Below are 13,741 nucleotides of genomic sequence, written 5' to 3' on the forward strand. Positions count from 1 at the left end.
TGGGCATTAAGCTTTGAAACTACTTCCTTTGTCATGAGACCTATTTATCTCAAACACTTTTCTGCATTTCAATTTGAAAAGAAACTCAGTCATGTGATGACACTTCATTTCAGTCTCTCGGAGGATTTAGATATTTCAGGCTTGACTAAGCTAAGACAAACGTACACAACAGCTGAAGTCATCTCTGACAGGCCATGTGACATTTAGACTGGTGACCCTTCCGTGAACCAGACTCAACACCTGAATAAAAATAAAGTTAACTTCCATCCTTGCTTCAATTTTGCATGTTTAAAATGCCATGCAATGCTGACTTTTTCCCCCCACATATTTTTCCCAGGCTATTCATTATTTAATCAACATGTATTTATCCAATTAGGAATGTTAGAAGGTGAGTTTCTCTCTGAATGCTGTGAAGAGAAGCAAGCGCTCCGCAGAAGGGCACACGACATCTGCCAGGAGTCCTGCTGCTGTCAGGGCAAAGATTCTCAGGAACACAAGTCAAATTGTATCCTTACTGAACAAACGTACCTGGTACCAAAAATATCCCTGCCGAGTGAACCCATACAACTCAGTGGTTTCCATACCAGAAACATAAGGAAAAAACCAAAGGTGATAGTCAATATTTTGATGCTGCCCTACAGACCATTACCAACTCAACTCTTCAAGATAAAAGCTTCAAAAGCTTTGATTAGATTTTGCTTTTTATGTTAAAAGGGCGACTGCAGATTTATTTTGTCAGGCTTTTACTTCTGACTGCTAAGCTCATCTTTGTTGGCTTCAGCTGAAGCACACACAGCCTTTCAAGTCAGGATTTTGAAGCCAAGTTGAAAAGTCTGGTTGTTCAGACTTCTAAACTATGTTTCAGATGATTATTACAGGCACTTTGGTGCAATACACTGAAAAAACTCCTCAAAGATCTTCAGTCATTCCATTAAACCAGGGTAATTAAAAGAACAAATAATTCTTCTCAAAGGAAAAGATCTTAATTTCTAGAACTTAAAAGTCCACGCATGCCTTACATTATCAAAAACGGAAGCAAAAACCCCTCACTTCAGAAATTATCTGTTTATATTTTGCAGCACCATGACCTCCACAGTATGTCAACATACCACTAAAGAAAACAACAAAACAAAACCAAAAACCTGGCAGAAGCAGTGGCTATGTCCAAAATGTCACTGGTTTAAAGCTCCTGAAATCCTGTAAACAGAAACAGATGGTCCTGAGCCACACACAGCCCTGGTAAGGAAGCTGGGCTCGGGCCATAACGTGACTGGCAGCAGAGCTGTGCCATTTGGAACAGCGCAGTAACCTATGCTCTCTCTGAAGAAAATGACCCAGATGGGAAGATGAAACATGGACCGTTCCCAAGATCTATCTGGACATTTATCCCTACTGGCAATGTTGTGGTAACTCACTGAGGAATCACTGTCATTCCCTAGCCGTGAAAAAGCCTTAGAGCTGCACCGAAAAATTAAAGAAGGCTTAGAAACAATGTGATGTTTCTTATTCATCTCAGCACAGGGAACATTGGGGATGCAACTGCATACGCAGAGTCTGCTCAAAGACCACAGCTGATTGAAAAGTCGTGCTTTCAAATTGAATAAAATTTGAAACAACTGGCAAACTACAGTTCGAGGCTCTACTAAAGGTCTGGTAGGCATCTCAAAAAAGAAAAGTCACTGCTAACAGGACAGTTGAATCAGAATCTTAGCTTTGTAGGGTTTTTTTTATTATTTTTTAGAAAATGTACAGTTAATCACTTCTTAAGATGATTACTTGCATTAGAATTGGCAACTGCCATTAACGCTGCAGATGCCTTCTGAGAGAGCAAGGAGGAAAACTGGATTTATGTTCTTTGCATTATGTACTGCCCTGACAGGGTAAAGTAAGCATGATACAGTAGTTCTCTTACTTTTGACAATTCTTCCTCCTAGAAGCTTACCTCTGGCAAGCATTAACTCTGTATGCACAAATAAGGTGTGGTTTCTGTGTACGAGCTGATTAGGAGTACGAACACGAGGTCCACTTTGAAACCTTGATGATGCAACCAAGCTAAATGCAAGACATACAAGAGGATGGACAACAGCTACTGCATTCTGATGCTGCAGCAAAGTACAGAGCAGCACCATTAAACACCAGGACAGCAGCATTAAGTCACAGCTACAACTGCCAAATTAAGATTCCAACAGCACTGACTATCTTAAGTCAGGGAGCCAAGTTGAAGTGCAATAGGTTAGTTGCCAAAATCAAGTTTGGCTGTCTGTTAAAATAGGCAAGTAACTCAGTGAGCAAAGCTTCTCACAACTGCATGTCATTTTTGCAATAATCATCACTGTTCACTTAGAAATATAAACAGATGGATTCTGAACTGCATAAATGCTTTTCCCCATAGAATCATAGAATGGTTTGGGTTATGCTGGTTTGCTTTGCTCTTCTCCACCATCTTAATCAGATCTTCTCCCTCCCTGGTTACATTTGTCCTGGTCTTTGAAGAGCAGTGGTTACCCAGAGCTACCCCTTCTCTCAGGGGTTGATTTCCATTCAATTCAGGTTGAACGCCCTGTTGATCTGAATACAACAGTTAAACCCCTGCTACTGCTGACATGGTCACCAAGAAGCAAATCTGTCACAGCTTACCCACAGGTGCTGGCAGAATTCGGAAACTTTTTTCCCTCCTGGTTTAATGAGAACTATTGGCGATGGGTGGATGGTTGGACTGGGTGATCCTGTGGGTCTTTTCCAACCTTGGCTATTCTATGATTCTATGATTCCTCCCTACCCAGAACTGCATTATTTCAGGTACTCAACTGAAATACAGCTAACATAAATCTTATGTTTAAAAATCCTCCTGTTCCTTAGACAGCACGGTATGTTGGGTACATTCCAATATGAAAAGTTTGAGAATCTAAACTTTATCATTCAAAACAAAACAAAAAAACACAGCACTGCCACTACATTCGCAGAGCTTTTGTATCTACTGCCAAGATGATCAAACCAAACTTCCATATAATGTATTGCACTACATAATGGAAATGTCTCTGTTGTATCTCAGCAGAGACATCTAATTAATTAAGCAATTAAAAGCAACGTGACTTACATATTCCTTCACATTTTTTGTCTTCACAGCTTTGTATGAATAATATGCAGGATACAGCATCCCAAACACCAGCCTATCAGAAAATAAGAAGAGTTTTCAAAATTAGTTGTATCATACGCAGCAAAGCAGTAACAATACATCATCAGAGCAATGCAACTAGCTTACTAACGAAAACACCATTCTCTGGTTTGAAACAAAAATAGGTGTTACAGGTTGCTTGGAGGGAGTCCTGCAATATGTAAGAATAAATCAACACCAACAGAAAAGCGTGTGCCCGAAGACAGCAGTTTTTTGAGCCCAACCCTAGGAGATACGGCAGAACTTGTGCTTCTGCTTATCATCTGATGACCAGGAGTTTCTTCAAAAGCACTTCTAACAAAATAAGAGGAGTTCTGCTATTTGAGTTTCTGCTGCTAGAACTTTTCAAAACCAACACGTGGACACACAGGCAAGTGGGAATTCATTCAGTTTTGCTTAGACAGACAGTTTCTACTAAAATCCCTCAAAGTACAGAGAGCAGAGTGAGAGGGTGCTATCCAATCCATGGTGAGAGCAGGATCAGAAGTAAAGATCTGCTGTAACTGAAGTTTGTTATTACACAGTGGTTTTACTAAAAATATTGCCCACAGACTGGAGGAACCGTTCTTTATGACAAACTGAACAGCAGTAGTTGCCATCTGCTTGAAAGAGCTCTATGCTTTCTTTCACCCGCTTATCACTGTGCAAAGCCAGGCACCCACCCGCCCTTAGTACCAACAGCCTAAAGCAGCTGCTACAGGAAAGTCTGTCTACACCACTGCAGCACTGCTTACCAATTGCTGAGGTACCAATTACCAATTGGTAATTAATGAGGTACATGCAGGAGAAATTTACCCTTCTAGGGATATCCAGCCATCTCCTAAGCAAGCTCAGAGCTTAACTTCTTATAGCCACGCAAAGAAAGATGCATCACATGGTATTTTAAAGGGCCCATCTGAGTGATGTATGTTTTGCACTTAAATGGTCAAAGTTGACCAAAGTAAATCATCAACTAGAAAGTAAACGCTTTGTAGCTTTAAATAACCAGTACTACCGGGAGTGCAAAACAAAAAGTAGCAGAGTTTTTTGGTTGTTTTTGAAATGGAAAAGGTCCCGGAGCCCTCACCTTCTGCAGCACGCTAACAGCAAAGACTGCCACAGCTTTCCCAATGTACAAGGCACCTGAGTATGGTTGAGAGTTTGATGCATTTGATACAGGGCCAAAACATCCTAAGTGTTTTTATTCCTCTTGACTAAGGGAAGATCCTGACAACGTTGGTCCAAAATATCCTCGCTTAACTCCAACAACACGAGACATGGAAGCAGAAGGAATACTAAACCTGATGAACTGCAGAGGAGAGCTGTTACTCTCTTCTTTGACCCTGTGGATTACCCCACCCAGCAACCCATCAGCTCTAATGGTGCTCACCTTTCCTGCTCCTTCCAGCTGAAACTAGAGCCACCAGGCACCAGAGATAAAGGAAAGCCTCATTAATCAAATAACGTAACAGTGCCTTTATGAGCATGGAAATTTCTTTGAATAGTAAGGACACAAAAGAGGTTCGTGAACGTCATAACCACTGCTAACTGTCAGGTGGCTTCATAATTACGTGCCAGTGGGTACTGGTCATCTAAGCACCTCACAATTGACCAAAACAGTCCAAAGTTATTTATATGGCTGTTTGCAGACTGCACGTGCAAGTTTCACCGTGTGAAGCATATAAAAGAGAAACAATCTCCATCTTTTACTGAATAGATGTTTGGTCCGCAGTTTGCCATTCAATCTACTGTCAAGTAACACTACCGTGATTTTAAAAGCTTAGTTTTAATTTTGAATTCAAACAGCAATTTTCTTCCAGTCGTGACATCCTTGAAAGTTTGCTAGATAGTCTGATATAAGGGGATTTCTTTTTGAGAGCACTGCTTTGGGAACAACTGCTCTTGAAGTAGCAGTAAGGAGATCACAAAGCTCAGCTGAGGAACACCTCAAGTGAGGAACAGAACGGTACTCAGCACAACACAGACATGACAAAGGGATCTGATTTTCCCCAGCTAGAAGATCTTCATTTCAGCAAATTCAGTTTCGCCCTCAATCTATGAATCACAGATCAGTGCAGAGCCAAAGGTAAGGCTGCTCACTGCAGCTCACTGAAGACAGAGGCAGAGACCTGCAGAACGGCAGCGGGGAGCCTGGGTACAATCCACACTACTGACAAAGCTACAGCAGCAGAGCATTTTCTGTTCACACCAATACCCCAAACATCTCAGAGTTGTTAGCAGTACCTACTGTCACGCATTATAAGCACATTCTTCCTGAGCTATTTTTACAGTAACTACACAACGCATTTGAAGGATGTAGCGACTAGCCCAAAGCTTTTCAAACATAAAAGCTTGAGTGTTATTTTAAAACCTACTTTGTACTTCACAGCATATATTAGCACACTGCACTAACGTAGCAGACAAGAACAAAGCCAGCTTCCACAGATGGAAACAGATTTCAGCTGAACGTGCTGTCATTTGCTTCATTTCTCCAGTAGATCTAGGGGTAATCCTGCTTATCAATGTAATTTCTCTGCCAGCTGTACACCTAGCTATTGCTGTTTCCCAGCTGCAATCAGCAGCTAGTGCAGTACTTCTCCATCGGTACAGCCACCTTCTCCACGGGCCTTCTGCTCACTCCAAGAGAGATGTTTCTTAAACATAATAGGAAATAAACATCAAAACACAAAGCAAAACAAACAAACCGACCAAAAAAGGACCAGCAAAGCCTTGAAACCCCAGAGCAATGCATTTGTGTACTGATACAACTATTAAAACACACGTTACCTGTGTTATCACATAATCAATAGTCCTACCCTTCAGATAGCGTTATCACACGCAACTATTAGAAACAGTAATTTCTGAAGTCAAGCAGCAAACTCATATCTGACCAATTAATGAGATATTGGCCATAGAACACCTTCAGCCAGGTAAGCAAACAACACTCATGTTTTCAAGTTTGTATACGATATAAATAACTACTTTTTAGACATTCTATATTTATACAATGCTATGAAAGTCTTTAAGTCTCTCAGAGGTACAGCTTCCATCAGCACTCCCAAAACACAAAGCCATTAAGCCAACAGCATATTTACAACCTCAGTCTGCTGGCACTGCCAAAGGATTGCCAGAAGCACGGGAGGCTGTCTGGAATTTTATTCTTTTGTTTCTCTGAAATGCGGAGACAAGAGCCACAAGTATCCCCCGATAGTACAAGCTGCTCAGGACACTCAGTCGATCTGAGATACTTTGGGGACAATGTCATTTACTATGCTTGCCCTAACAAGTTTGATAACAGATGAGAGCGATTTACCCACCCACTGACAGGCTGACAGTCTTGGCACAGACTGATAGGGAACCAAACATTTGTTAATGTGTGCATTTACATTACTAATATGCACCTACATCCTGAGGAACCACTTGACAGCATTTGTCAGGTTGGAGAACAAAGAAACAAACCTATCCTGTCTGCACAAAATCAAGGAAGGGAATAGGAATACCTGACACACTTCCTTACTTTGCTGACCCCATCCAGTTTCCCTTCCCAGTGTGATTTGCAACAGGAGCATCTTCCATTCCCTTTGCACTCAAGCTATGCAAGAGCAGGTAATATCTGGAAAAATGGGACAGGGGAGCATAAGGATAAACTCCTGAACTTCCCATCAAGTTGTGTCCTACTTTTGGTGTTCAACCTCCCCCCCCCCCCCCAAACCTGCCCTTGTGCAATACATATACATACTCCTATGTATAATAATCATTGCGAGAAGTCTGAAAGGAGACAAGACATAAATATATATTAGAAAAAAGCACCTCCCATAAAGGATGTTCTGTACTGGAATCTTACTCATGGCCAAGGTACACCAGTAAGATTGATTGCCTATTCACATAGGCTTGCCAGGTTTCTCTCAGAGAAAACAAATCCTGGCATCTAAGAAAACACTGTTATCTTTAATTAACCTGTTTGTTATGCAGTGACATTTCTTTTCAAGTCTGAAATGAAGACTTGCCCTTCTATGGCACCATTAAATATCATTTTAATACATTCTTTTAAGAACTCCCATAATTGAAAGCACTAGAAACTCCCACAGTATTTTCTAGGTTGCCTGGTACTCATTCTATTTCCTACTACAAACCTCTCGATAACAATATATAATCAGAAAAGTCTTAATCAACGCTTAACTCAATACCCACACACACATTAGATAAGCTACCTCCTTCAGGGTGAATCAACTTGGAATTTCCAGCTCTGCCTACATACAGCTTGCAGCCTACTGGGCCTGTTCAGCCAGCCAGCAACGCACCCAGATGCAAGCGCCCTGAGTCCCACTCTCAGCAATGAACATTCTGCACATTCATTGTATCAGCCTTCTCTTAAGGCCCTTTGGAGGTATGAACACTGTACCAACTCCCAGAGCAAAGCTACACTCTTTTACCAGGTCATGTTTACTGTAACATGAAGAAGGTGCATCACTGCACATATAACACAGCTCTCTCAGGATTTCTCTCTTCTAAAGGGAAGGTTTTTACCTGTATGTAAAACCTATGAAGCAACTCACCTCTTGTCACAGGTATAAGCCTGGAGAAACCATCACCATTGAAAAGAATCCTCTCAAATGTTCTTCAAAACAGTGAAAAAGCCCAACAAACCCAGTGGTATGGAAAATCCTAACAAGCTAGTACTGGAAAGCACACAGAAAATGCAGTAGGAATAGAAATTGTTACATAAGTCTTAGCCATTTCTCTGCTTGCCTACCTATTAGTGGATGGAACACGTGCTTGACTTCTACTGTAATAGTGTCCTGAATATCTCTGCACTGTTTCCTGTTTACATACTAAAACCAGCCACATGCACGCAACAGTCAGCAGGTGATCTCATAGCTTCCAAGCAACCGAAACAAGATTCTTCTAACATTGCCACATGATTCATCTCTAGCTTCTCCACATGGTAAAGAACAAACACTGAAGGTCTTCAACACCAAGTAATCTTTATTAACTTAAATCTTTCACCTACTCTTCATCCAAGAGCAGATTCATCCCTGCTGGAGAAGGACCAATTCCCAAAGCTGCTCACACTTACTCAAGCATCAGATAAGCTATCTTCCTTCATATCTACCTTAATACTCTCTGAAGTCTCTCATTGCTATGACTGCTTGCCGCTGGAAGTAAAGTATTCATGGCCTCTGAGCAGCCACCTGAGGCATCAGACAGGAACGTGACTGAACACCAAGAGCTAACCAGCCGTTATCAATGGTTACATCTACTTCTCATTCAGCCCTTGAGAACCTGGCATGCCTTTGATCAGAGTAGAAGACGTGTTCTCGAACCAAACCGTGCTTTTCTTTTCATGACCAGCAAGGACTGATGGTGTCAGTTAGAAGAGACCAGCTGACCTGCTTCATTTTGTTGCTTTTTCGTTTGTTTTCTTTTTACAAGAAAAAAGAAAAAACTCATTTAAGTTTTCAACAAATATTTTCTATGTTCAGCACATACATCAATAAGCTTATTCCACAGAGCAGATGAGCAAGAAAACAATTGAGACTGTAAGTATTTTGAGGTTCAGTGAGGAAAGCTGATGCCTATACAGATGTACAATGAAACAGCCATGCAGCACAAGAGCTAATTTACAAGAGTGTATTTTAAAAGAGGTTATATAATCAAAGTTGACAAAGGAACAAGTTAACGAGCTTGCTTGCTTTTGAAACAGTTCTTTACATTTACTACCATTGGAGGATGATACTGTTTTCATCAGCAACATGATCCTGTCAATTTAGGATACCTCTGATGAGCTCCTAAAACACATCACTGGTTTCATGCAGATGAAGAGTTGAATGAAAGTAACACAAATACCACAGTGAGGCATTCAATTTCAATCAAGAAGCTTAAAATTATGTATGCTTTTAACACAACTTCTTAACTCCGGTAATTTGAAGTCAAGGAAGCCTGACTCTCCCATATACCTTCTTGCTAATATTAGCTTTACTCAGTACCTTCAAAATATTATTCAAGGCTCCTACAATTTAAATAGGCCTTCATTTATGTGTAAGAACATTAAGTCCTTTATATTGAGGCCAGACCTGGCAAACACCTCCCATTTCAATTTAATTTGCACACTGAAAAATCGCTCATTATAGTAACCTGAACCAATTCACATCGAGTCAGCGGCCATTTCTTTTCAGAGGTTTCATGTCACAGAAGTACCTGAAACGTGCAAAAACAGCCAGAGGTATGGAGAGGCAAGGCAAGTATCAGAAGAATAAAACAAATACCATCACCTCTGCAGAGCCAACTGCAAGTTTTTAAACACATTAAATGCTCTTAAATTTCAGATCTTAGAGATCTCAAAAGATCCTCATGCTGGCAAAATGACCAGATAACATTCAGGTTTGCATAATGAGGATGTTTTTCTAGCCAGTACAAAATGGTAACTGACACAGTGAGACATCAGAGCTGAACAGAGCAACGCTAAGGCAAGGAACAAAGTTCTGCAGTTGACAGAAACAAAAGCAAATGCTGTGAGAAACACAAACACGGAGAAAACTCGGGAAGAATGAAAACAAAGCAATTAAAAAGACCCATTATCATTGCAGCAACTCTACTGAACATTTAAAGCAGCCTCACTCTATAACATATCTAAGATCCAAAGCAAGGTAATTCACTATTTTGTGGCAGTCATCTTTTCTGAGTGCCTGGAGCAAGAAATTTTTGGTCATCTGAAGTTGTTTTTACAGCTTGAACTTGGGCTTATTTACCCCAAATTATGCTATCTTCAAGATCAAGCTGTTGAAGTCATCACAGAAATGCCGTGCAATATTACACAGTGCAAGCGTTCAAGTCTCAGCCGCACAAGATGAGGAGAAATTCTTTGAACCAAAGTGCTCAAGCATGTTTTATCCATCATCTCAGCAGCTGCACAAGGAAAAATGTGACTTAACATCCAATATGAACTACTCAAGTCCAGCAACCTAGTACCTCTAATATTATTGCTGATATTAGAGGGAAAACATTCAATATCCTCCTGAAGTTATGCTCAGTCTCACCATCTGTGGAACCTCAAGCTTTCTTCAGCTTTGTGAAGCGGCTTAAAAGCTACCCATCGCACTGGAGTTTTGCCCTTCTGGCCTCTGCCTCAATATCACCTACAGTGTAGGCACAATCCCTCCAATACCACAAAATGATACAGTCAGAGAAACAACCTGGCTATTCACCTGCTGTTGATCAGCTAGAAACTTGGGAGAATCCCACTGCTTTTAGAATTGCACCATCAGCCACAGCTTTCTGCTGCAGCGGAATGTCTTCTCTCAGCATTTCTGGAGCACAACCAACAGCAGAATTACCAGTTATAGGAAGCTAACATTTACAATAGGAGGGGTCCCAACTAAGAATTCCTTCTACTTTTTCCAAGATAAACCGCATTTCATTTCTAAGCCATACAGAAATGAAAGACAAACCACACTGCATGTAGCCATACTGAGTCTGGTTGCTTGACTGTAAATAGGAAAGCACGGTTCATAACCTGAAGACTCAGGAAGCTCAAATTTGCTCATTGTACATCTTATAACCTATGGGGGGCTGATGCAGAACAGCATCAAGGCCAAGCTTCTATAAAGAAAACCCTAAAAAAAAAAAAAAGACAAATGCATTTCAGCAAAGAGAAGCGATGCAGCCACACAAGACCAGCTACTGAAATACAGCAAGCCTTACTTCTTCCACATGTGACTATTTTTTGCTTTTGATCAACACAAGCTATTTACATCCCCATTTTTGCCTTAAGGTTTTTGATTTCCAAACAGTTCTGCTGATGATAAAGACCCAACATGGCATTTCTAAAGCCTCTTAGAGCATTAAAAACAAAAACTTCCCCATTGTACATAGGAAAGGGCTTCTATGAAATTTGTATTTGGCAGATACCACTGAGATAACATCTGGACTTGTCATTCCTAAGTACACACATTTCCTCAATTACAGCTTGTGCCTAGAAAAACTCTGGGTACAGTGCTAGACACCAAGTCGAGAACTGAAAACACGCCGAATCTCTAACAAACTGCAGCCCTATTAGTAACTTAACATCAGAAATGCCATGCTGAGAAACAACTTCCCTCCCTTCTGAACCTCATTCTTCAAAGATTCATTCGATGAAGCAGGAGAGGACAGAGAGGCTGGAAGTGGCTGCTGCCCAACCACACGTGCACACACACAAATGCAAGGTGCCGCTGGGGCAAGTCCCAGGGATCAAAGGCTATTATTATTATTGAGAAACAGCTTCCAGTGATAATTTATAAATATGGAATTGTGAAACCAGTGCTGTTCAAACCGCATCTTACAGTAAGCTAGCGACAGCTAAAGCAGTCACTAAAAATGCGTTTTATGTTTCTGTGGACATAGTGTATTCTACACAAACCTTCAGCTGTTCACTGCTGAAAACTGTGAATAGGTCAGCTCCTTCCACGGCTTCTAAAGCAACCTACTTGTAAATACATTTAATTTGAGTAGCAGTAAGCATGCTTTTAGACATAAGGGAACAAAGCCCTAGTGTGAAAAGAAAGTTAGCTGATAAAGGTGAGTAATAAGAGCACAATAACAAGTAATTCATTTTTCTCTAACAATTAGAGCTAAAGGTAATGACATTCCCAAAACCAATCAAGATCTCCCTAAGCAAGAGAGCACTTTCCTCGTTCTCCTTTCCGTGCTTTTGATCAATGCATTAAGAAGGGAGTCGGGAAGAGGAAATAACAAAACCAGACTGCAGCTGGAAGGCACAAGGACAGACTGTTTTCCCGTGTTCCCTTCCAGCAGCACAAGTCCCAACAGCTTCATTAGCAAAAGAAAGCAAAACATTATGTCAGACTTCTCACCTTAGGAAAAGTTCTGATTTGCAGATCCTTGTATTTTTGCACTGAGTTAAAGGCTTTTGAAAGAAGTCGCACCGTGTTGGTTTTGAACATCAGATACAAGTTCCAGCAGGCTTCGGGACACTGAACAATATTTTCAAGATGATAACACAGAGAAAACATTCTTCTAAGTAAACCTACCTTCATGTCAATGTTTGCAGAGTGGCCATAGAGCACAATGGAAACTAAGTCCCACCCCATTATTTTATCAGTGACAAACTGCACTAGGAACTGCCTGCGGAGGTTCAGGATGCAGCTAACCTCTAAGGGGAGTTACAACAGTTGTGTTAAAGCATCTCAGCACATTGGTTACCATGTTTGAAGCCACACCGGTCAGCAAAAGCACGACAGTCAATCTTTCCTACCTATGCATCCTCGTATAACTCGCCTCACTTGTCCTGCAGTCAATTACTACAGTCTAATCAGACAAGTCTTTGAAATATAAGAGATCCACAACACAGAGATCGTATTGTTTTCCACTTTCTGTTCTCTGAATACCTAGATAGGCTAAAGAAGGTACTTCCATTCAATAGTGGATCTTTTGAAGTTTCAAGAACAGAACAAAAAGGACCAATAATCCCAGAAAAAGCTGCTTCGCACATTAAAGATCAGAAGAGGGATTTTTGCAGGTCGCATCTATGCTGAGCAAACCTTGAGGTGCTGAGATACACACTGACAAAGCAGAAGCTGGTTTGCAGAATGGATGAGAGTAGAGATTGCTTGTTTAATTAGAAATGTCCTCCTGCCCCAGAGCACGCAGTTCTTGGTATTCCTTGATCTACAACACATAGAACACAGATGTGGATTTCAGCACGTTTTGTAACAGAGCGCACACCAAGACAATTAAGTAAGAATGTCAGACTGTGCAGTACGCCTCTGGTTGTGCTCCATCTGCTTCAGGGAGCTTTAGTTCACCAGCCTCCCCGGGCTACGAGCGCTGACCACGCATGCTCTGCATCTGCAGAATGCCGTAAACACGGGAAAGAAAAGAGCAGCTGGACTGCATAGCAAACATTGACACAAGGAAAGGCGTGTCAGGCAGGCAGTGGGCACACTCATTTCTAGCTCTGTCGGATCCAGTCATCCTGCACTGTAGGAGCTCACAAAGTGTTGCAAGTCAAGCTTAGCAAGCAGGCGCTTTTTACCTTACATATGGATTACCTAACTGCAAAGCTGAACCACGGACAGAAGTATTTTAATGATTTCATTGCTCAATTATGTAAATGACTTTAAGCCTTCAATAGACAGGACAATGTACTTAGTGCCTTGATGTATATATAGTTACAGACTTCCAATTACAAAACTTAAGAGCCTTTAAAAATTGGGAGGCCTTGTTTAATGAGAACAGCTGCACCACTACTGCTGTAACTAGACTCATCACAAGAACCAATAAGCAGCAACATGCAAGTGAAGGATGTGAATACAGAGCACGCTTTAACCCGCGTGGCAATATGCTGACAACAAAACCAGTGCTGTTTTCTTTCTGCAACTTTTAATTCTCAACATGGGATTTACATGGCACATAGCAACTACATGACAGCAGCACTTCAGTAGAACTAAGCACGCTTCAGCTGACAAAACAACCTGAATATAGTCCTGTGGCTGCAAAGCTTGGGGCCTCTCTGGAAAGCAGAGGATGGGGGAAGGGTGAAAGGATGGCCCCTCCCAGCGACAAGCCAGTTAGATGTTTAAAGATAGC

General features: G+C 41.2%; 1 protein-coding gene across 4 annotated transcripts in view; it reads right to left on the reverse strand.

Annotated features, from left to right (window-relative positions):
• REEP3 (receptor accessory protein 3) overlaps nucleotides 1-13,741 on the reverse strand; it is a 37,549-nt gene that overhangs the window by 19,277 nt on the left and 4,531 nt on the right. For 2 of the 4 annotated variants that reach the window (NM_001199532.2, XM_046942818.1), the window contains exon 2: nucleotides 3,098-3,170. In NM_001199532.2, the coding sequence (NP_001186461.1) occupies nucleotides 3,098-3,170 (73 nt within the window). Of the gene's footprint in view, nucleotides 1-3,097; nucleotides 3,171-6,671; nucleotides 6,746-12,006; nucleotides 12,254-13,741 lie in introns of those variants that run through there. The other 2 variants (XM_046942819.1, XM_015288099.2) reach the window with 2 other exon arrangements.

This window comes from Gallus gallus, chromosome 6, assembly GCF_016699485.2.
Source record: "Gallus gallus isolate bGalGal1 chromosome 6, bGalGal1.mat.broiler.GRCg7b, whole genome shotgun sequence".
Taxonomy (NCBI): Eukaryota; Metazoa; Chordata; class Aves; order Galliformes; family Phasianidae; genus Gallus; species Gallus gallus.